The sequence below is a fragment of the Ictalurus furcatus genome, chromosome 10 (assembly GCF_023375685.1).
Source record: "Ictalurus furcatus strain D&B chromosome 10, Billie_1.0, whole genome shotgun sequence".
NCBI lineage: Eukaryota > Metazoa > Chordata > Actinopteri > Siluriformes > Ictaluridae > Ictalurus > Ictalurus furcatus.
In genome coordinates, this window is record NC_071264.1 from 24,792,681 (window position 1) to 24,818,153 (window position 25,473).

The window sequence follows — 25,473 nt, forward strand, 5'->3', positions numbered from 1 at the left end:
TAGGCAGTGAAATAATTCTGGAGTTGTCTATATAATAAACATATAGATGTCTTATTTCTGGAACACCTAGGAGTATTTTTTATTTGAAAAATATATCACGGCTCAAACATTACACACACATACATACATACATACAATTTTGTGAAAAACCACATACACCCTCTGGTCATTTTAATAGAAACACCTGTACCCATGCTTGTTCATCCAATTATCCACTCAGCCAATCATGTAGCAGAAGCCAAGAGCAGGAGTGTCAGGCTACTTTGGGCACAGGCTCACTGAAACTGGATGGCTCAAGACTGGAAAAAAAAAAGACCAGATGATATTTTTCCTTTTTCATGCCTCAGATTCCTGTTCTTCGTTGCCTGGAGCGGAACCCAATGTGGTCTTCTGTTGCTATACTCCAGCTGCATCAAGGTTTGCATGTTCTGAGATGCTTTTCTGCTCACCACAGTTATCGAGTGTTTACTTCAGTTACTGTAATCTTCCTGTCAACCTGGCCATTCTCTTCTGACCTCAATCATCAACAAGGTGATTCCACGCGCAGAATTATCGCTCATTAGATGTTTTGGTTTTTCATACCATTCTGTAAAAAAACCCAAAAAACATCTGGCACCAAGAACCATGCCAGGGTCAAAGTCACTGTGAGCACATTTTTCCCCCATTCTGATGTCTGACGTGAACATTCACTTAAGCTCTTGACCTGCATGATTTTATACATTGCGATGCTGAGACCCGATTGGCAGGTGTACAGATGTTCCTATTAAAGTGGTGAGTGAGTGCATGTTAGAGAGTTCTGCATGCAAATCTGCCAAAAATACAACAAAGGTTGTGCCATGTCGATAAAAGTGGATGATTCCAGTGTTCCACTCTATACCAAGAAAATTCCTTGTTGCTTGGAAGTGTTTCTGAAAAGTTAGTCAGAATAACGATTATGACTGTACGCTATTAACACTTTCCTCATCGTTCGGCTGTGAGGCTTTATGGAAAACCCTGGGCCTGATGATGGACACGTTGAAGACGAAGAACTGTGCTCCATTGATTGTGTCCTAATCCATCACCTGAGAGTAATACTTTCCTCTCACAGAGGCCATGGCAGATCACTGAAATCCACGGGCCCTCCGAGTCCTGCATCAGCCTCCAGAAGACTCATGATGACGGCCATGGCCGCCTCGTCGTTACTGGGGCTGCTGGAGCCGGGCTCATCCATGATGTCCCCGATGCTGATGTGAGAATTCTCGCCTGCAGGAGACGAGCAAAGTGGTGTGATTACACTGCGATTTTAAAAACTGTATAGAAAGCATTTATGGGATTTCCAGACTTTCTAGACCCTGCTCTCAGGAAGAAAAAACATTTCAGCATACTTCTTTCTGTGCTTTCTTGTCATTGTTAAAGCATGAAAACCGGAACAGTCACTTTAAACTTACTTAAAAGTGAGTTGTTCGAGTAAGGGTATCCTATGGAGTCCTGGCCTGATACCATCCCCGCTGAAGGAATGTCTGGAGTTCCACCATTCTGAATCTGACAAGTTTTAAAATACAACAGAGAAAATTTTATTCACATTTCCTGTGAATTTTTTTAAAATCACGTTAGCAGTCGAGTCATGCTCTTACCTTCTTGCCCCCAGGAGACGATGTGTCTGGAGGGGGTGTGCTGTTGGTGATGTTCAGCGGGCTCGAGCCACAGCTCGAGGGTGATGAGCCTCTTATCCTGTTAATCACGACGTACCATCAGCAAGGCTCGTACACACTTATTTACACTTAAATTCTACGTGTATTTGTCGTACCACAGTGCTCGTGAACTCCGATAAAAGGTGTAGATTAATTTTCTAACAGCAGCTCTGAGAGTAGTGCCAGTGTTTTATTCAGCATCTCAAAACTGGGCTTTTACACCTCACAATGGAAAGTGAGCAGCTCACCTCTGGATCTCCATGACCTCCTCCGCTATCATGCGGCCGATCTTGCCCGCTCCGGCTCTCGTGCCCCCTGGGATGCCAGGCACTGTCTGCAGAGTCCGTTTCCCAGAACCTGAAATTAATCACAACCGTTATCTCTGTACATCGATCAACAAGGTCCCAAACAGAACAGTATACACACACACACACACACACACACACACACACACACACAGCCATGAGGAAAAATAAGTACACCCCATGGAAATTGTTGGGTTTCTTGACATATTTGGACAAGCACACATTTGATCATCTTTTAATGAAGTTAATACACTTGAACAAAACCACAAGGTAATTGAGATTTACAATCAATGGAAAAAGTAAGTACACCCTTGGCCTCAGAAGCTAGTATTGTATCCCCTTTAGCAGAAATAACTTCTTGTATGTGTTTTGCATAATTGTCCACCATGCTTGCTGGAATTTTGGACCACTCTTCCATGCAATATTCTTTCAGTTTCAAGATGTTTAAGGGTTTTCTTTTCCATGCGACTGATCTGTTTTTTGTTCATTTAAATTATGAAAAGAACAAACACTAATAGATACTAATAATTAAATAAATGAAATATGTGCTGAAGGTATATTTTTATATATATAAAACATTATATATAAAATCTGAAGGAAAAAAACCCCCAAAAGGATAAAACACAACATGTAGGCAAAAATAATAAATACAAAACTATTTTAACACAATCTTAAGTGCAGTGAACAGAATTCTTGGCACCCTTGATTAAAAGGAATAACATGCAGTGAGTGATACTTTGTGCTAAAATGTATGTGGACGGTATACAGTTGTAATTTAACATAATATTTATTCAGACAAAAAAGTTAATTTTGAAAAAGTCTATTTCTTTATACTGATAATTTTTTAATCTCCAACTATACCATTATTATTTGGTAAAGTCTTCCCTGGTGAAAATAAGTCTTCTGTAATGTACAACAAAGTTTAAAACGTTTTTTAAAATATATTTCCATATAACAAGGTTTTTTTTTTGTTGTTAAATGAAATGTAAATAATTTCTCCAATTGTTCAACTGGAAAATGTCAACCATTGTTTGTACAAAACCAGTTTGCTCCTCACAATGAAGGGAAATATTCTGAAATTAACTGTAAATAAATAATAATCTCATACAATTGTATTAAAGTATTTCCCAAGGGTGCTCTGTGGTACATGTTGATTATAAATATCATTCTTCACTAAAGCAGAAATGACAGCCTGTGCAGCAGTGAGCGTGTTACATTATCTCACCATCAGCTGTGAGGACACTGTCCATGCTCCGGGGGGAGGCAGTGAGCTGGAGATAGCTGGGATCAGATCCATCACGTGTACCAGTCCTAAAAAAATCACAAAACTGTGCTTCAGTGATCCCGCAAGCTCAACTACCCTACTCTCTGATTCTGTTTCTAACATGCCACAGTAACTTTCTCTTCATAACTTCATACATGACTGCTGGCATGACAGGTTGCAGATGGGTACAACAGCAGATGGATGTTTAATTTCTTTCACACTACAGCGCTGTTGAAGAGAGCAAGTCACTGTGTGTCTGCACCACACCAGCCTGTCACTGATTATTTTACTATAACAGCATATTCCTTATTTAAACTGTGTTCAGAGAACATAATAATAGTTAATAATACAAAATAAATGCAGCTTGTCATGTTAACTATAACTAACCTTATGTTACTTGAACAATGTTTTTAGTAAAGATATTTTTCCTTTATTCAATTTTATGTAAACTTGTCATTGCTATTATGTGAATTTAAAATATATTCTGATACCCACTGTGATTTACTGGACAAATATTGTAAAAGTGAATTGAACAAAATGTGAGTTACAGCTCATTTTATCAGGGTTGACAGAGTTGCATCTCTCCATATACTTGAACTGGCTTATAAACAATTTTTGTCACTGTTAATGTAGCAGAGGTGTTGGTATAGTTAGCAACAGCAGCTAATGTGGCATTTAGGTTTCCTAAATGCCTGAGATAAATATACATCACACTATGGCAGGTTTTGCTTTCACACTGTCCTAAAGGATAGAAAAGTTATCGCTTTAACGTAGCCCGTCGATCACTTACGAGACGACTGTGTTTGTGGCGACGATGTACTCGACTTCCTTGGTCCAAGGGTTCATGAAACTGAACCAGCGACTTCTCAGAGTGATGAAGGAGCCATCTTTAACCTTAAACTTGTAACAGTTAGTGTTGATCTTATCTCGCATCTGCAGCACTGAAAAGAGGACAAACAGCAAAAACAGACATTGTTAAACATTTTAATATTGTTAATCATTTCGCAGTGGTGGTATACCAAGTATACTCTTCCAAGTAATACATACATAAGGACAATTGCATATTAAATACAGCACAAAAGCATTTTCCATAAAGGTCAGTCCATTAAAGTACGTTTAAAAAACAACAACACAGATGTCACATTAAGACACATCAAAAGATGAATATGAGACGACAGATCAGAATTTCAGCTTTCATTTCCTCATATTTAGATCTGGATTTCTTGTTGCCCAGTTAAATTGACTGTTAAAAGAATTAATATCTCTGAATGTCTACTCTTGGTTTGAGCCCTAGGTTTCACCTGTGAAGACTACATTTGTTGTTAAAAAGGGTAAACCAACATGAGGATCAGGGAGAAAAACAAGCCATTTTGAAGCTGAGAAAAGAGGGAAAATCAATCAGAGCCATTGCACAAGCACTGGCCATAGCCAATACAACAATGTGGAATGTCCTGAAGAAGATAGAAACCACCGGTGTACTAACGACCAGACATGGAACAGGTCGGCCAAGGAAAACAACAGCAGCTGATAATATCAAATAAAAAACACGACATACAAATATTTGTAGAAATCTTCTGACAGTTACCTTGTCTGTGGCATTCAGCAAGGTGTCCAATGTCATCCTGATGAAAATACTCATAGAAAGATGTCCCCAGCAGCTCCTGGGGTAGATAGGCGAGAATGGCAGTGGCCCTGGAATGATACAAGTTGTAACAAATGGCTGAAAAATGTGACAAAAATAAAACTAGATGAACATGTCAGTAATATATATTGACCTCTACTTTAAGGAAACTTTTTTTTTCAAACAAAAAATATGCTGAAATGCTTTTATTTAGGCTACATTCTAATCTCGCCTTGGCTGTCTGTCTGCACATGTTGGATAAGGAGCCAGTTTAAGAAATTCAGCAGTAAAGAATAAAACAGTCAGTCTGCCTAAACATGTCTAAAACATTGCTTTCCAGTTCCTTCAGAGTTGCCCTTGGTCTGTTGGTTGCTTCCTTGCCTAATTGTGTATTTTTTTTTATAGCTGTATATATATTTTTTAGTTTAAGTATGTGCTCTAACAAACTCTGGGGCCACTTCAATATTACAGGTTATTTTGTGTAGATTCATGACATTTAAAGGCTCTGGTATACTTTGTTTTTTCACACGTACGCTAGCACATGTGCACAGTTGTACACATAGCCTTTCAAAGTATACTCCATTTGACATATACGTGTACACAGACAATCAGTGTGTTAATATCTTTAAATCTTTAAAATTTTCTCCTTTTTCACTGATGGGCGTAGCCAGACTTTAAAATAAGTTGTACTTTACTTGTCAGTGATATTTGCATAAATGACTGCATTTTGAGGTCAGGAAAGCATGTAGTTTTCAGAAGTATACAATGGGGGAAATAAGTATTGAACGCGTCAACATTTTTTTCAGTAAATATATTTCCAATGAGGCTTTCACACGAAATTTTCACCAGACATCAGTATTAACTCAAGAAATCTAGAAATATAAAGAATTCACAACATTAAAGTCCAAAAATGAAGTTATGTGTAATAAAGAGCAATGATACAGGAAAAAAAAGCATTGAACAGGCTAACTGAAATTTATTTAATACTTAGTGGAGAAGCCCGTTTGTAATGACAGATTCAAGACATTTCCTGTATGTAGAAATTAATCGGCCACAGTATTCAGGTGTGATTTTGGCCCGTTCTTCTAAACATATTCTCTTTAAATCTTGTTCAATTGGATTCAAGTCAGGTGATTGACTGGGCCATTCTAACGCCTTAATTATTTTTCTCTGAAACCAATTGAGAGTTTCCTTTGCTGTATGCTTTGGATTGTTGTCCTGCTGGAAGGTCCACCCACGTCTCATCTTCATCATTCTGGTGGATGGCAGCAGATTCTTCTCAAGAATCTCCCGGTAAATGGCTCCATTAATCATTCCTTCAATTATATAAAGTCTGCCAGCAGCATGTGATGAAAAACAGCCCCACACCATGATGCTTCCACCTCCAGACTTCACTGTTGGTGTAGTGTTTTTAGGGTAATGTGCAGTGCCATTTCTTCTCCAAACATGGTGTGTAGTATGACAGCCAAAAAGTTCCATTTTGCTCTCATCTCCCAGTATTTCATAGGCTTGTCCAAATGAGTTGTAGCAAACTTTAAACGAGCTTCGACATGCCTTTTCTTTAGTAATGGAGTCTTGCGGAGTGAGCGTGAGCACTGGAGTGCATTGCCTATTGTTTTCTTTGTGACGATGGCACCTGCTGCCTCCAAGTGTTTCTGGAGCTCTTTCTGAGTAGTCCTTGGCTCTTGGGCTACTCTTCTGACTATTCTTCTGACTCCCTGGTCAGAAATCTTGCGAGGAGCTCCTGTGCGTAGCCGGTTGATGACAGAGTGATGTTGCTTCCACTTGCGGATAACGGCCCCAATGGTGCTTACTGGAGGATTCAGAAGTTTTGAAATACGTCTGTATCTGATGCCATCAATATATTTTGCAACAATAAGGTTCCGAAGGTCTTGGGAGAGCTCTTTGCTTTTACCCATCATGAGATGTTTCTTGTGTGACACCTTGGTAACGAAAAGCCTTTTTATAAACCATCAATTTACTAACCCAGCTGATTTTAATTTGCACAGATAGGGGGTATAATTAATTACTTTTCAGCTGGTTCCTTGCCTTACCTTGCTTTGGAGAACTGCTTTTTCCTGACGTGTTCAATACTTTTTTCCTGTGTCATTCCATTTTACTACACATAACCTTATTTATGGACTATAATGTTATTATATTTCCAGATTTCTTGACTTAATACTGATGTCTGGTGAAAATTTCATGTGAATAGCCTCATTGGAAATATAGTTACTGAAAAAAAAACGTTGACGCGTCCAATACTTATTTCCCCCACTGTATATAGTAGTAGAATATGTCAACATATGACCATGTGAAGGGTTTTACCTGGCCGCATAAAAATTCACTAGTGTGAAGATTTGAAGATTCCAAATGCTCTACTGACACAGAAAATCACTGTGCCTTTGTATCAGACAGTGGCTCAGAGTATTTTACAATGGTTTCGAACACGGATCAGCCAACTAGATTTTAGAAACAAAAATATCCCAAATATTTTTAGATTGATCATACTGAACAGCCTGTTCCACTCACCTCTGGTCAACAAAGACGAATTTTCCGTCGATGGCGTGGCGTGAGACATACTCTGTCGGTTTGACGCGGATGTCCCCATTCATTGGCTGAGGAACGATGTGTGGGTGCAAACGGCCGATGGCCACCAGGCAGCTCAGATTGCAGCCTTCGTTGTCGGGCTCATTGTCCTCGTCCAAGCCCTTCTGCATGGGCGGCCAGCTCTTCAGATAGCCCGTGCTGTGGATGGTGCAGAAGCTTTTGCGGTCGGCTGCTGAGGACATGATATATGGTTTAAGCATGAGGTCATTAATTTGATTTAAAATCGCCAATGACAGTCAAAAGAGAAACTGAAAAGACATTATTCTGATTGTAGTATACTATGATGAATCTGAAATGCAGTGCCCTTCACTAATATTGGCACCCTTGGCAAATATGAGAAAAGAAAGCTGTGAAAAATTGTCTTTATTGTTTAACCTTTTGATCTTTTGTTAAAAAAAAAAAAATGACAAAATACTCTGCTCTCATTGATATCAAACAATTGCAAACACAACACAGATTTATCAAAAAAAAATCTTTGTTAAATGCAGGTGTGCAACAATACTCTGCTAGGAAACCATTTAGTATTTAGACTAACTGTTTTAAGTGGGGGTCTAAACCTTTTTGTCTCACCTTTCTTTTTGGAGCAGGGGGAGGTGAAGTCCTTGTCCTCCATTTTGATGAGAGGTCTGTTACTTTTCATTCTACAGAAGAAGGAACGGCGGGCCCCAGAGCACAGCCTGGATGGCCCTGGCGTGATGTCAGTTTTTACCGGCAGCCCAGCTGAAAGATAAATACAACACACACTCTGACTTTTACTCCAATATGGCTATCGATCAAACTTCAGATAATCATGGCAGATTAACAAATGTTATCCAACCCAGAGTTATTAACCTGTTCATGCATAGAGGTCACTACAATGGACAGCTATTCAAAAGCCATTTTCTGGCTATTGCAAGGATTTCAAAAGAATAACTGCATAACAGCCTCTAGAGTGGACACTAATTCTTTGTTTGAACGCATGCAGTCCACTGGGGTGGACACTTCAATAACTTTTTGAAAAATGTATGCAAAAGTAAACTGAAAAAAATATATTTTTAATGCCTAAAGAAGCGTACAAACACACAGAGAAAAAAATCCTTGATCAGGATTTCATAATTGCATGCATGAAAGGGTTAATGAACTGTAAAACTAGGGCTACTTTAAATGTATGAGCTACTTTTAAATGTACAATGACTTTATAACATCCCTCCCCAACCCCTTAGTGACCAGAAGGAAATCAGTAATCCAAGTTACTTTTGGCATCAATGAGTCGCTCCCTTGGCACCGTGTCAGATGAGGACAGCTGCTCCTTGACTTTGGCAATGTCCTTAGGATGCAAATAATCAAACAAGCTCTGGCCAATCAAGTCGTTCTGCCAAGAGACAGAAGGTTACATGGGTGAGCTGGCAGTCTCAAATAATGCAGTCTTGCCCTCATATTCTGTATATCACATCAACACAATTTGTACTTTTAAATAAGAACAACATAAGTCCTACCATGCCTAAGCAGTTGAACTCACTTGGCTATAGTTCAGGATTTTGTATACAGACTCAGAAACGAAAAGAATCTTTCCCCGATCGCAGCCGACCACAAAGAGAAAGCCGTCAGCAGCCTGTGGGTCCGACATGAAATTATAATCAAAACTCAATCCCCAACATTACTCAGAGAATTAAGCTTACAAAGCAATGGCACATACCTTCAGTATCAAGTGTTTCAGTTCATCATCTGACAGAAAGGCTGGTTTGTAGTTAGCTTCAGTGTAAGGGTTTGCAGCACCTTACAGATAAATTAAATGTACAACAATCACAGTAGTGCATAATGAATATGTAAGAAGTAAAAAAAAAGGTGACGGGGTGTGCTGTTACTGCAAAATTATCAATGACGGGTTTTTATTATTTTCCAATAACAGCACTGAAGTGTTTGACTTGTCTTATTCAGTACCACAGCAATGTGAACAATTTTTTATTTATTAAAGAGCAACACAGCATATATCCGATGCATATTACATTTAATTATGTGGAGCGTCCCAGAAGTTCCTGTTATCACTTATGTTAAAGAGGCTATAAATGTTTCCTCACCAGCACCTCTTTTTCTCTTTCTAGTGAAGTTAGTAGACAGTAGTTAATAAATACACAGCTTGTCATGTCACTGAGAAACCACAAAGCATAAACTACTAGGTTCTGAAGACTTTCCTATGTTAGAAAACTTGGATAGAAACTGGAGACACCTTCCAATAGTGCAAAATAAAAACAGTTAACTTCATCATACCATCAATTACACACACACTTTTAAAGTCCCCATGATAGGTATGAGTATGTTAGCCTTAAGGTTATCTATAAGCTAGTGTGCTCCAAAACAATGACAAAATTCGCATTTAGAAGATGTACATTCAAAAATGACCAGTCTCTCTCTACCACCAATACGGAGCAACAATTTTGATGACATCATTCTGCACTTCAGTTCCTCCTCAGATTTGCAATCAAACGCTCTCTAGAATCTGAAGTGTCCCGCCCCAACATTATAAAACAAACCACCTTGCCAAAGTTACCGTTGTTAAGCGAGGGAAATCATATCAGCAAGCATGGGTCGTAAATGTGTCTTTGGCTGTTCGAAGGTGTATGTTTTCTTCAGTTTTCCAACTGTAATTTGGTTAAGAAGGAACTGGCTTGAATTCATTCACTTTGAAGAAGGAGGTATGTGTGCCAGCTCACGGCTCTGTGACAGGCATTTTTCCATGGTATTAACAGTCTAGTACGGCTTAGAGCGGGCCGTGAGGTAAGCTAAATGCTGTTGGTTATTTAAAAAGGGTGAGGAGCCAGTCGATATGTTTCACCCTGACTTCCTGTTTAAGTGGAAATTACATCAACACATCGAATAACGCTGTGTATTTCAAGGCACTTCACAGGGACTTTAAAATATTTTTATATTTACTAACATATAATAATCACTACTTGCCAAGAAATAAAGTTGGCTCATGCAGATGTCAAAGCTAGTGTTTAGGACGCACACACTGCCTTGATCTTTAACTTGAAAACGTATGTGTTATTTAGTCAGACAATTTGACTTGATCAAAACAGCTCTTCTCTTAGGCAAAGATGAAGATCTTGGTACTCATGGACATAGTGAGCTAAGAGAACATGGTAAACTGCTCTGTGGTAAACTGGCTCTAATATCTGGCTCTATGCTGTCAAACTTAAATCTGCTTGAGTCTCCACTTGCATTCTAATCAAAATATACACCCTTTGTAAACCACCATATGTCCTTAAACATGCTGACAATTTGTTCTCTCTGTCTGTCGGCCTTAACCTGCATTAAACCGTACTCCTGCTGCCTGGTGTGATCCTGACATATTTCTCCATGAACCAGTGCCTGATCCTAACACATTTCTCCTGCACTGGCTCTTCTCACCCTACAGACCTGACTGATTGATTTTAATGTTCTACTCCAGCTCTGTTCTTTCTGCTTACTGGGAACTTTCTGCATGTGTGGCTCACCTACAGTAATTGTTAATAATCACACATGAATACCCTGAAGACTTGCTCCTCCCAAAAACAGTTTATGCCTAAAACTTCCTGCTTCAATGGATAATTTTACCTGAATACCATAGACTTGCACCTCCTAAGTACAGTACGGCTGCTATAATAGATATAATCTGCAATAATACAGATTGTTCTATGTTCATCCCAAGACTATATTCATAATAATATAATATCAAACATTACGTATTCTTTCCATATACTTATTACCATTTCCTTTTTCTGTCAACTCGAATGATTTCTAATCTCAGGTCACACAGAGCCAGTGTCTTGTTCCTCTCAAGCTGTAAATCCTCATTTCATCTCAGGGCGTTTTTCCTTGCCACTGTTGCCTCTGGCTTGCTCATTATAGATCTAAATCTACATCTAGATTTCTCTAAATCTGCTTAATCGTTTACCTCGTAATGTTTTCATGTGCTGGACGGCCATGCGCAGTACAGTCAGTTTGTCTAGTTTGCGGGACATGGCGTTGCAGGTAGGCACTAGTGAAGCCAGCTCGTCAATGAAGCTGTTCATTTTGTCCCTGCGTCGCTTCTCAATCTGACTGTGAGCCTCCCTACAAAGGGCATAGGAATAAGATTCATGAAGCAACAAAGCCTTAAAGTTGGGTCCAAATGTCTACAAACAAGTGTTGGAAAATAATGCAAATCTTACTCATCTGAATTTGTGGAATACAATTACAATGACTAAAATAAAATAAAAATTATATATATATATATATATATATATATATATGTATATATATATATATATATATATATATATATATATATGAGTCTCCAGAAGAACTGTGGCTGGTTCTGCAAGATGCTCAATAAAACTTACAGCTCATTTCCTTATAAAACTAATTTAATATAAACACCTGTACACCTGCTCATCCATGCAATCATTCAATCAGTTAATGGCCAGACTGCGTAAAAACTATCTGAGCTATCGCCTTCCTGTCAGCTTGAACCAGTCTACCCATTCTCCTCTGACCTCTCTCATCAATAAGGCATTTCTGCCTGCAGGATGTTATGCATATCTGCGTGATTTTATGCACTGCACTGCTGCATTATGATTGTCTGACTGTGTACGTGGACAGCGAATGTATTCATGCTCCTAATGCTTCTAGTTGTGGGTGTCACCTAATTATATATTTTACAAATTAAATATTTTTGACTCATATTGGAGAAGAAAGACAAGTCTCTTGTTCCAAAAACTCTTGTTCAAAGAATTTTGAAACCTGCTGTAAATCTAGATCACTCTCTAGAGTTTATAATTGACATGAATGATTAATTCTGCTATGCGATATGGTTTATAAGACCATGTAAAGCCATATACAGTATAGGAGAGAAGATGCAGTAATGCTACCTGGCATTCTTTATCCGCCCGTGTTGATCAATACAATCCCTGATAAAAGACAAATAAAAAATAAAAATTAGAAAATGACATTTAAATCCCAATTGGACCACAGCTTTCCTAATGTATCATTTAACATTTTAATTGCTACAATGTGTTACCACTGATATAGTTACCTTCCAATTTGCTTGTCCTTGTCCATATCCATACTGTCCCTTGGCAAATTATAAAGCATAAAGTTAAAGCAATTAATTTGGTAAACATTTACATTAAATATAAAAGATGAATATATGCAGATCAACTTTACTTAAAAGCGTGTTACCTTTTTTAAATGTAACAATTTTACCTTAGTGAATCAACATGCAAATGTTTAATATAAACACTACTATAATGGCTCATTGTAAAGATGTGTAAAGCAAAACATTATCGACAGATATGATCTATATTAAAAAAGAGTCTCTGGTGAGAGAATGGTGTTTATAGCTCTGTAACATAAGTTATAACAGAAACTTGTTTTATAGACAATCCACAACATTAAATGTAACTATAAACTGTTAAAAAGTACAAAGTGTTGTTCTTTAGTTCATAAAAAAACTCATCTTTAGCAAATAAAACAGGGCACATGGATTATAGGTAAATAATCTTGACATGGTAACAGAATGGTTGACCTGAATGTGCGGATGACAACAGTGTTGTATGCAAAAGACAACATGGCCTGCAGGAATGTAATTCAGAGTTGGACTTACTGGTAGTCGGTGGAGCTGCCTTTCCTCTTGCGGGTGTAGTCCATGGAGGACGTGCTGATGGAACTGCTGATCAGCTCAGTGGAGCTGGGAGACATGAAGTCATTCATCGTAGAGGAGATGTCCATTCTCTGGTCTGCCATGAGATCAGCTGCAGAAATATATGCACCACATCAATCTGTCAAACCAGTGGGATAACTGAAGCACTGAACTGGAGAAAAATAGAAGTGGCATCATAAAAATTGCTTTCACAACTCACCACAAAGATTCATGAGGACTGTCGTTTTCAGACCATCTCATGAAGTCTTTGTCTGTAAAACTGCAAGAAATGGAGGCTCGAGTGAGACAATGGGCATGGTGTCTTAAGACAGAGTGGAAGTAGAATATGTAATAACAATATCAGCCTGTAAACCAAACATACGTAAGAATAAATCGCATAGTCATTATATCTATCAAGGAACATCAAGATGTGAAAGATTCAAACAATAGTGATAAAAAGAAACAAATAACAAAAACTTGTCACTGCATTTGGTAAATAAGGAATAAAATGTTGTTAGTGTGGTGATGTGTGATATGAAAATAATCAGCTATGTGGTGGTGTGATTCATGTCAGACCAAAGTTTATTATTTTCCTAGAGCAGCACATTTTGAAGCTGATTTTTATTTCTTAAATAACGATATTTTGCACTTTGTCCCCCATTTGTAAGTACATTTTGTGTTGAGTGTCCGTACAAGACGTCACATCCTCCCCAGCCTCTCTTTATGTCTCCTGATGTTAATAAGACAAAAAACATTACAGACACACTGTAAAGCACAATGCCTTCTTCCTGAAGACTTTCCTGTACTGGAAAATTTACTGACTGCTACAAAGTACTAACCCTGGAGACTCCTTCCATAAATGCTCAATAAATATCGCCTCACAGAAAGCTTCACCAAATCAACAATTAACTTTAAAAAAAAAATCTGTTTATGTGGAGTGTTCAAGATATAAATCCATATGAAGTAGCTGTAACTATAGAAATGGTAACCTATTACAATGAGCACAGTAATACAAACCTGTAATTCCCTTTCCAGACAGAACTGCTGTCAAAGCTGCTATTATAGAAAATTACTCAACACCTTCTGACCAATCACATTGCTTAAAGCATCCAATCTCATAAAAATCTCCTTGACATTTTAAAAGGGGTTTATCGCATATTCTTAGCTATTGCTTTTCCATCGCATGTGAGCATTTGATTCATCTGATTCATTAAAGGCCTCAAGAAGGCATGAGAAAAGAAGATGACCTCAGGTTATTTACTGCTGTCAGAATCATCTGCAGTGAGTCATCTCAGAAGTGATTTTTCAGTGTCCTATTTCCCATTTACTCCCTCAATATGTTGCAGTCAATCCAGATCAGACTGGGTGTCAAGGTTTCACAACAGTGAATTAATCACATCACATTCCTAACCCACCCTGTGATACAGAGTGAGTGGAAATGCACAAATTCTACACAGATGAGAGGTTTCCTCCCTATGAATCATCTATTTTTACATTAGATCACTCGCTATCAAATTCCCCCGGAAACCTGACAATGACAGTAGGTGTAGTTTTTGGCATTCACACACCACTCCAAGTGTATCTTATATATATCTGGAGGATTAAAGGTGGTGACCACTAAACGGCACATCAGAGCCAAAACATGTCTGTGCATTTGGTTTCCTTGTCAAACCATGTTCAAACTTTCTACCGTTGGTGTGATTGCTGTCATGATCTGCATCTCAACTCAAAAACCCTCACCGTACTATACACACACACACATATATATAAGTCACTCTGGATAAGGGTGTGATATGCTGTAAATGTACTTTTTAAGAGGATTATTCAAGCACTAACTGTTAAAGGAAAATTGTTAGTGTTAGTAGTAAATAAGGATCTATAGTAGTACAATTTGAGACACAACATTAGTTTGTATATTCCAAGGGGGACACAGTGGCACATGGTGCTACACTGCCATAAGCGACGTGCCAAATGACCGCAGGACATGCGTGGTGGCCATCTTGTGCGTGTTTAGTTAACAGCAAGTATAAAAAAATCAACTTTAAGGTTACTGATAACTGTCAAGGACACTTTTTTCAAAAAGTGTTGTGTCACATTGTGTATACCACAGCTCTGTTGAATTCACAAATCTGATTGGTTAAACAGTGTTCATTAATTTTCTATAATGGCAATATTTTCTATAAATGCACTCATTCTAATATATTTTTGTTTCTATAGTAACAACTCCTGTGCCCTGCGATGGACTGGCACCCTGTCCAGGGTGTACCCCGCCTTGTGCCCGATGCTTCCTGGGATAGGCTCCAGGTTCCCCGTGACCCTGAAAAGGAGTAAGCGGTAGAAGATGGATGGATGGATGGATAGTAACTCCTTCACATGGACTTGTATGGCAAATACTCTACATAATCTAAGGCTAATAATAAACCTTTTGTAAAAAGTGGTATGGAAGGAGTCTCCAATGTCAGAGATTCGTATCAGTTAGCAAGTTTTACACAGGAAAGTCTTCCCAACAGAGGACTTTCTGGCTCCCCAAAATCATGACAAGTTGCAATGTTTTTGTCTTATTAACTTCAAGAAAGAGAGAAAAAGAGAATCTGTTGACGGGATGACTGTACTGTATAGGCTGTAACATAAGTGATAACAAAAACCCACTTGTTTTGCGGATTAAAAACATTAAAAAGCATGATGTGTCTTCTTCCCTTTAACAGAATAAGTGGAGCCAAACTACAGTATGCCAGTAAAAATAAATACCCACCTACAGCACAACAGTTCCATCTGGTTTTCATCTACTTTGTTACCCATCTGTATATCCTTAATTATTATTTATTTATACTTAAATGCTACAAAATAACAATTTTCCACAGGATGAGAACTGCATCACATCAAGTGATGTCTCCCTGGCGACGTGTAAAAATAGAAAAGAAAAGAAAAAAATAAAAAAGGAAAAAACTCTCCATGAACAATTGAAAGTGGTTTGTCCTTCTTCCCCAAGAAGCCTGGTAAAGGCTGACCATTCCTGTAAGAGCCTACAGTGTTCTCTACTTTAAGAAAAATCCACCCTGACCGACTTACATATTAATCTTTATGATTAAAATGCGATCTTCAATAGACTCCAAGATGTTCCGAGAGTTGATTTTTAAGTTTAAACTTCTTTCGTTGACATGCTGATCTACTTTCACTGTGCTTACTGTGCTTACACTGTGCTCACTTTAGTCCTTTAGTCTGTCCATTCTCTCACCTAGAGAGTACACTCTGTTCAAACAGATAGATAGAACCAGATATAGCATTGGTCAAACCAATCTGACCTGATTTCATCAACTAAATGACCAATGATGGTTTATGGTCTTCTAGTATCTCATATATTGTGCAGTAGCAAGACCTCTTTGGTCAATGCATGATGAAGATCTACTCATTAACCTGCACTCACTTCACACAAATCTCCATATTTCTCAAGCAAAATCAAGTGGACTAACACATTTCCCTCTGAGTATTTGTTTAACCATTAACTGTTCAATTAGAAACTAATCACATCAGCTGAGAGACTTTAGGCTCAGAGATTCGCATCATATTAGAACAAGCTCTAGTGGCCTGTCAGGTGACAGGAACTCTTTTGAAAATGAATTTATAATAGCAGTCCTTTTCTAGTGAATAAAAGAATATGGGTGAACATGATGTGCGAGTCAAATTATACAAAATTACAGCCCTGCTAGTATACAACACAATAACAAAAAAGGCTGGTTGCATTAGTGGCAGTGAAGAAATAAAAGCCAGCTAGCTGGAAAAAAGCCAGAAATTAAAGAAAAGCAAAAACTGGGAGAATGTAGGTCAGCTGTGTAATTGTTAACACACAGCCTTTTTAAAGACCAATCTAAAGTCTAACCTAGCTGTTTATATATAAAAATATGTATAAATAATTATACAATTATGTATATATATATATATATATATATATATATATATATATATATATATAAATTATCTAAGTAAATTAAAGTAAATAACATTTTTGTTGCATATCCCTTGCTTGCAATTACTGCATCAAGCCTGCGACTCACTGACATCACTTAATTGTTGGTTTCTTCTTTTGTGATGCTTTTCCAGGCTTTACCATAGCCTCTTTCAGTTGTTGGTTGTTCTTTTACTGCAATCTCCTCTTCAGGAGGGGAAATGCATGCTCAAATCAGAAATACGTCATCAACTAGGCTTTATCGTTATTATCGCGGGAAGACTAATTCTTATTGTGGGGAGAATTTCTACCGGTATATCGCAAACGATAAGAGATCGCCTATCCTTATTGGCAAGTATAAAACCTCCTACTTTTCCCTCCTGATGAAGTCCTTCGTTGAGTTGGTAATGTGCTTTGGATCATTGTCTTGCTGCATGATGAAGTTCCTCCCGATTAATTTGGATACGTTTCCTTGTAAATTGCTAGACAAAATGTTCCTGTAAACTTCTAAATTGATTCTGCTGCTACCATCATGAGTTCCATCATTAATAAAGATTAGTTAGCCTGTTCCAGAAGCAGTCCAGCAAGCCATGACATTACCTGCACCATATTTCACAGTTGCACTTGTATGTTTTGGATCATGAGCAGATAATTTCTTTCCATCACTTTGGTTGAGGTTAATCTTGGTTCCAGAACTTTTGTGGCTCATCTCTATATTTCATCTTCGAACGGTGAATTGTGATACCTTTTTGGGGTTTTCTTCACAACTCTCACAATGTTTTTGTCATCAGCTGTGGTTGTGTTCCTTGGCTGACCCATTCAGTGTCTGTTTCTCAGAATACCAGTGGTTTCTTTCTTTTTCAGAACATTCTAAGTTGTATTTTCATGTTTGTGCAATGCCTCTGATTGATTTTCCCTCTTTTTTCAGCTTCAAAATGGCTTCACAGGAGAAACTGAAGTCTAAAACCAAGAGTAGTTGTTCAGAGCTATTTATTATTTAAAACAATCAATCTAACAGGACACACCTGTCAATCACACGTTCCAATATTTTTGCTCACCTACAAATTGGGAGGTCTAATACAAAATGTGCTACAGTCATGTGAAAAAATGGGGTACACCCCATGGAAACTGTTGGCTTTTCTGGCATATTTAGACAGGCAAACATTTGATCATCTTCGAAACAGTGCATATTGTTGATACACTCTATGAAATGACACATAAAATTGACATTTTGTAGTAATTTTCACAATTTAAATGAACAAAAAAAGATCAGTCACATGGAAAAAGTAAGTATAGCACTACATTTATTGCACCTTCAAATCCATAAAATTAGAATCAGGTGTTCAAGATTGGGTGCCAGTGATTAGAACCTGCTTAGGGAGTGCAGGTGGAACCTGTCTTATTTATACCTCTCTCATATCTAGTGTCTGGTGTTCCCTTTGTTATTGAGGTGTGTGGTATCATCATGCCAACATCTAAAGAGTTCTGTAAGGCCTTTTTCAGGAAAAGGTTGTGGATGCCTATGAGTCTGGCACTGGATTTAAAAAGATCTCCAAATTATTTGAAATACATCATTCTACTGTAAGGAAAATCATCTACAAATGGTGCAGATTTCAAACGACTGCCAATTTGTCCAGGACTGGTCTTCCCAACAAATTCAGCCCAAGAGCAGACCGTCTGATGCAAAAAGAAGTCTCCCAAGAGGAACCCCAAAATTTCATTACAGGATCTGCTAGTAAGTCTAACCCTAACCGTTATTGTCAAAGTGCATGCTTCTACAATCAGAACGAGATTGCACAAATTTGACCTGCATGGGAGAAGTGCCAGGAAAAAGCCTTTGCAAGACTACAGTTTGCCAATGAGCATATAGACAAAGACCAGGCCTTTTGGAATAATGTTCTCCTGACAAGCGAATCAAAGATAGAGTTGTTTGGCCACAGTAACAGCAGACTTTCAGGAGAAGCACCTCATACCAACTGTGAAGCACTGTGGTAGAATGTTATGGTCTGGGGTTGCTTCGCTGCCTCAGAGACTGGTCAGCTTGCATTCATTGATTCAACTATGAATTCTGCATCATATCAAAGAGTGCTTGAAGATAATGTGAGGCCATCTGTCCGAAAGTTGAAGTTGAACCGAAGGTGGACCTTTCAACAAGATAATGATCCTAAACACACTAGCAAATCCACCAAGGAATGGTTCAAAAAGAAGAAATGGAGGGTTATGGAATGGCCTAGTCAAAGCCCAGATTTGAATCCCATTTAATGTTGTGGAAGGATTTGAAACATGCAAGATAACCCCCAAACATCTTGCAACTAAAAGTATATTGCATAGAAGAGTGGTGCAAAAGTCCAGTAAGCCTGGAAAACAATTATGCAAAACACCTACAAGAAGTTATTTCTGCTAAAGCGGGCAATGCTAGCTTCTGAGGCCAAGGGTGTACTTACTTTTTCCACAGAAGAATATCACATCTATTGACATTTCTGTTGAATAAATGATTGCAAAAGCTCACTTTCCTTGTGGTTTTGTTCAAGTATATCAACTTCATTAACAGACACTGTTTCAAAGATGATGTTTGCTTTTCCAAATACGTCAAGAAAGCCAACAATTTCCATGGGGTGAACTTAATTTTTCACATGTATGTTCTGTATGTTCTATGTCATTTAACACATATACATAGAAATACCAAGAAATAAAAGCTGAAATTCTAAAATCTCTTGGCATATTCATCTTTTGATCTCAAATCAAATGTCTTTAGTCTACAGCAAAAACAACTGAACTGGCCTTGTCGTTCCAATAGCATCAGAGGGGACTGTGGTAGCTCAGTGCTTAAGATGTTGAACTACTCGTGAGTTAAAATCCCAGCACCACCAAGCTGCCATTGCTGGGCCCTTGAGCAAGGCCCTTAACCCTCAACTGCTCAGTTGTATAAATGAGATGAATGTAAGTCGCTCTGTATAAGGGTATCTGCCGAATGCCATAAAATGTATATGTATATATATATATAGAGAGAGAGAGAGAGAGAGAGAGAGAGCGAGAGAGAGAGACTCACTAATTACCATTGAGTTACGTATCCAGTCCTGTTAGAGACTGTACTTTAGTAATAATTGGACATTTTAAACAGTTTTTTTCAACTTAACATTGTCATAGTTACTAGTATAGTCTATAACCTTTTTTACTTTCAGCAAACCCATAGTTTTAATTAAATTCCATCCATTTTCTATACCGCTTATCCTTCAGGGTCGCAGGGAACCTGGAGCCTATCCCAGGGAACCTCGGGCACAAGGCAGGGTACACCCTGGACGGGGTGCCAATCCACGTTTTAATTAATTTGTTTTTAGTAAAATAAAGCTTAAAATAATAAAAAAAGAAAACCCCTTAATTATTACCAATATGTTAAATTTAATGATTCATTCACTTCAGATAAGTCAAACACCAGATTAGTTTGTGATGTAAAATAAGTAAATACAAGCACACTTTCAGTGCAGTGTATTACAACAGCAAATTATCTGACACACGCCAAAAAGTACAACCACAGCCCTTAATATTGCCTCCTTATTATTCATTAACTTATCTTAAAGCATATTATTCAGGAGCTACTCTGAATTATTCAGTAACTACAATGAAACTAACAGGAAAGGAAGTTATAAGAGTGAGGAATGCAAGTCCGGACCCACTGGAGCTTTAATGGCAGCTTCACAGTAACAGACAAAAATGGCAAACGCTATCACAGACAAAAATTGCATCGTCGTAAAAGATTTCTTTGGTTGTGAGTTGAGATCAGTGGTGTTAGAACACTTAAAGTGACATGCTCACTGGTGGCCAAATTAGTGCCACTGCAACAAAAACCAGTAGACAACAAAGTACTAGCAGAGTCAGAATTTATTTTATTAAAATCTACAATGCTTAAAATCTAAAATAAGAGCTACAATGCTCGCCTAAATGGCACCAAAAAGATGATGGAACAGGACAACACAAAACTACAGTGAGTTTCAAAGCCAGCCAACATGCTATTGGACAAAAAAAATCCTTATTACCTCAAGCTCACGTTAATGAACAGACATTCAATCAACCATTATACTGAGGGCTTGCACATAGTAATTTTCTTTAATTGAGAACACGTTATTGCATAGTATGTTATAGAATTCCACCAAGATTCAGATTTGCTGGACAAGTAAAAAAAAATTTAAAGAATGAACTTTTAATTTAAAGTCTAAAACTGGCTTTTACATTAAACTGATGACTACATTCATCTCTAATGTTAAGTTGTCATCAAACTAAATTAAAATGTGTAAGGTGTGTATTCCTTGCCAAAGTTACAATACCTAGGTTCCAGTCCTCAGCGCCGCCTTTTACCTCCTAACACATGCAGCCAGGCACAAAACCTACAGATAAGAGGGAAAAACACAAGGCAATGGAGCCTGCTAAAGTTCACTTCTTTATTAATAGTCATTTTTAATACTGCATTAATCACTAAAATGGTGAGAGCATAGTATACCTGAAATAAAAATGAAAAAATGGTAATACTAGTGGGTAATATTTCAACTGTGGCGCAGTTTAGGCGCAGCAGCAGTGTGATGACTATGACATGACGGATGAGTAAGGCAGGGGCGATGAGTAAGACAGGATGAATAACAGATGTACAGATGGAGCACTGAGATGAAGACTGAGGCCAGCCAGTTCTATATCTGTGAATCCGCATACGTTTATGCCAACATGCCTGCACGTAACAAGTATGTGTGAAAGACGGTATGGTGTGCCATGAAAAATATTCATCTAATGATGAGCACTATTGATAGATTATGTGATTTATAAAAGGAAAAGCTTTCTCACAATTCACTTGCTTTAAAAACGCACTGACTGAATTTTCCACTGGACTCATTGCAGCTAAACAGTTTTCCAAACTGAAATCTCCTGTTAATCTGCAGTCTGTTCCTATGGATTTGTCCCAAAGCAGTTGGTAAACAGCTAAGACGTCCACTCACATGGACTATTAACACACGCTAAGCCTTCTGTCATCGGGAACACATTGTTGAGCAGACACTTCACTCACTCCTCAGAATCCTAGCACTGAGTTTGCTGGTAGATGTGTATACATAATTTCAAACCAGATCCATAAAATCGATACAATTGCACATTTTAATAATAATTTCCAGCACATAAACTCTGTTGGTTGGAAACAATTCCATCCAAATATAACCCTGTACATTCACATTTTCTAATTTTGGGTTAGGGTTAACATAGCCCCTCTTAGTTGTGGGAGTGCCGTGGCTGTCTTTGAGCTCTTTTCAGAGCAGTCATAGCATAGCCATATTCATCAATAGACATTGTTGGCAGATGTTATCCAGATGTCATCATGCACCGCCTCTGGTGGAACACCAGGCATGAGGTGGGAATACTCCCTGGATGGAACACCAGTCCTTTGTAGGGAACCCCACAAACACACACACACATATTCACATATTGATTTACAATTTAGCATTGTCAAACCACCCACTGACATGCTTTCAGGAGGTAACCGGAGAACTTGGTGGAAACCATCAAGGACTTGGAGAGAACAACCCCAACACAGACAATATCCCGAGCTCAGAATCATACCACAGACCCTGGAGCACCATGTCCCCATTTAGCTTCATCAATGCATCCATCCATTTTCTATACCGCTTATCCGACACAGGGTCACAGGGGAGCCTGGGGCCTATCCCAGGAGACTCAGGGCACAAGACGGGTTACGGGGTGTAAACCCACCGCTGGGTACAATCACATACACATTTACACACTACGGACAATTTGAAATGCCAATCAGCCTGCAACGCATGTCTTCGGACTGGCGGAGGGACAAGAGTACCCGGAGGAAACCCCCTAAGCACGGAATTAACATGCAAACTCTGTGCATACAGGGTGAATGCGGAAATCGAACCCCCAACCCCCGAGGTGTGAGGCAAACGTGCCAACCCCAAAGCCACTGTGCCCCACTATAAACAATTGTGATGAGATATTTTTTGCCATATTGCCCACCACTACGATGCGTTGCCACACCCACTTTTCTAGTGTTGATCCATTTTAGGGTTTGGATGAATTTGTACACAGCAGATCATTACACGAATATGGCAACAAAAAAAAAAGAAACAGAAGTACCCGGAGGAAAACCCTGAAGCATGGGGAGAACATGCAAGCTCCAGGCACGCACGGCTGAATTGAGGTTCGAGCCCCCGACCCTGGAGGTGTGAGGCAAGCGTGCGAACCACTAAGCCACAGTAATCCCCCCCAATCTGGCTTCAGATAAACTAAATATCGTACAATAATATCGTGTATAAGGATCGTGATGAGATCTTTTTGCCATATCTCCCACCACTAGGATGCATCACCACACCCACTTTCTAGTGTTCTAGATCCATTATTAGGGCTTTGGATGGATTTGTGCACAGCTGATCGTGACACGAATCTGGCAACCTTTATGTAAGAAAACAGGAGCTACTTTGTTATGCTGCACCAGTACGTGTGAAGAATATATATCATCATCAATATAATGATGAACAGATATACGCGTGGGTCGCTTTGATCGTCTATGTTTTATATAAAAGAAACTGTAAACAACAACAACAACAACAACAACAACAACAAAACGGACTGACAGGAAGGACAGGAACAACTGTCGTTCTTTCTTCCTGGAGAATCTAAAACGCTGGACATAACAAACATACTTCATATCATTACCAAACGAAAGGAAAATAGAGTTTAAAAAGCACCAACGTACATTTACAGCTAAAACTGTTGAGTTATATTTATTATTATTATTATTATTTTAAAAACTCGTACTCACATGAAGAAGGTAGAAAAGGCACATGTACGGTCACTGTAACATGGACGGCGGAGGACGGTACATATTTACACTGACCTACTTTTCCTCGCTCGCCTTGAATAACCAGCGCGCCACTAACCTACTTACAGACCAATCCTGTGCCAGCACAGAGCGAGCCTTGACTTGACTGACCAATCAGAGAGCGGGTTATGGAGGCGGAAGCCAATGGCGTCGCGAGGATCAGGAACGTATCCAATGTGCTCGTGGCTCCCGTCGTCACCGAGTCGTAGCATGAATAGAGGCGCGAGAGCCAAACAGTGGAAAGTGAAAGCGTTTAGAAAAACAGAGGACATGTTAATGAGGGGGAAAATACGCAGGAGTGGAAATACAGTGCAGTTACACAAGTCACTGAGTGGAGTGTTCAAGTTTTTAGACATGGTGTAGAAAAGAAGGTGCGAAAACACCACCTAATTATTGATGATTGGTGAAAAGTGAATTGTCTACATATATTATTTGCTTCATAGCTGCTATATAGTTTCTAGGGGAGAGTGGGGTCAGTTGTAACTAATCTACAGTTGTGACACTCACACTGCACATAGCATCCCCTGCCTGCCTGCAAAAGAACAGCAACAGTAAAGCTGGGTTCACGCTGCACGATTCTGGCCACTATTTGGTCGTCTGAGACAATTTTGAGAGTCCCGAGACTACAACTTTTGTTACGTCAAGATCACGAGAAAATTATGTCATGATCACGAGAAAACAACAGAAAAATAAATAAATAAATCCATGGCCGCTTAGGGATTCTGTAAAATTCTGTAGTCTTTGATCACTAGTTTGACATGTTCCCTGACAGCAAATTAATTGCCATTGCGATTAAATGTTTCTGTCGATTAAATTCTGGCAGTGTCAGATGATTTGAGGCACAGTCCTGTAGTGTGGCTTCTCCTACTCCGTATGAGTCTTCATGCGTTCGTCCGTTTTTCGCGTCTTGACTATCGCACAGTCTGACATTAATGACAACTGAGATCCTACAGAGTGACATGGCTTACAGCGGCGATCATGTTCGTACAGTCTGACAAGCAACAGTCGCAAAGGACTATTAAAAATCGCACAGTGTGCACCGGCTTTAGGGACGTTCACACTGGCAGTTTAGTCCGAAACAGAGCATGGTTTGCATGAAAAATGGGTAATGTGAAAGCTGTCATCCGAACCAGGAAGAGCACCACGGTACCGAACCCGAGACTACCTATAGGAGGTGGTCTGAGTTCAACTGCTCTGGACCTGTGCCACGATTCCCGTGAATGTGAACACAACTCGTATTCGGGTCCACACTTCAGGAAGTAAGTAACCTGCCGATACTTATTTTTGCCGATAATGACTTTAATCACTAGTTTCCACAACACACGTGTACCGTGAGTGGCAGGGGAGTTTGTGGGACACCAAAGAGTTCCACTGCTGTGCATAATATCACTAACAAACAAAAAAATGATTTAAAAAAATATGGTGAGTCGAGTTGTGTTCTCCATGCACATCAGTGGAAGGGCACATATGTGGCTGCCAACTGGATGGGTGGGTGGCTGTATTTCCCAAATATGCTGTCAATCATCTCCTACAACCTGAGTGTAC

General features: G+C 38.9%; 1 protein-coding gene across 4 annotated transcripts; it reads right to left on the bottom strand.

Moving 5' to 3' along the window:
- Window positions 1-34: 34 nt before the first annotated feature.
- On the bottom strand, window positions 35-24,101 carry bmal1b (basic helix-loop-helix ARNT like 1b). 4 transcript variants are annotated; one of them, XM_053634376.1, is made up of 19 exons: window positions 23,869-24,101; window positions 21,371-21,430; window positions 13,326-13,385; window positions 13,070-13,217; window positions 12,500-12,532; window positions 12,336-12,374; window positions 11,381-11,538; window positions 9,143-9,222; window positions 8,966-9,058; window positions 8,701-8,818; window positions 8,038-8,187; window positions 7,390-7,639; window positions 4,825-4,931; window positions 4,030-4,180; window positions 3,201-3,286; window positions 1,919-2,027; window positions 1,614-1,710; window positions 1,428-1,521; window positions 35-1,242 (listed from the first exon to the last, which is right to left on the bottom strand). In XM_053634376.1, the coding sequence occupies exons 3-19, from the start codon at window positions 13,336-13,338 to the stop codon at window positions 1,082-1,084; spliced, it is 1,887 nt and encodes a 628-aa protein (XP_053490351.1). In that variant the 5' UTR covers window positions 13,339-13,385; window positions 21,371-21,430; window positions 23,869-24,101; the 3' UTR covers window positions 35-1,081. The 4 variants fall into 4 exon arrangements, with proteins under 4 accessions (XP_053490351.1, XP_053490350.1, XP_053490348.1 ...); XM_053634375.1 differs by having other exon boundaries at window positions 7,390-7,636; window positions 12,500-12,538; window positions 23,869-24,100; XM_053634373.1 differs by having other exon boundaries at window positions 12,500-12,538; window positions 23,869-24,099.
- Between the last annotated feature and the right edge of the window lie 1,372 nt (window positions 24,102-25,473).

Excerpts from the sequence above, each read along its gene's own strand:
- bmal1b (XM_053634374.1), bottom strand. Across the intron at positions 9,223-11,380 it reads GCACATGAAAACATTACGAG|GTGCTGCAAACCCTTACACT; the intron begins GTAAACGATTAA and ends TTTATCTGTAAG. Across the intron at positions 1,522-1,613 it reads CGTCTCCTGGGGGCAAGAAG|ATTCAGAATGGTGGAACTCC; the intron begins GTAAGAGCATGA and ends AAAACTTGTCAG.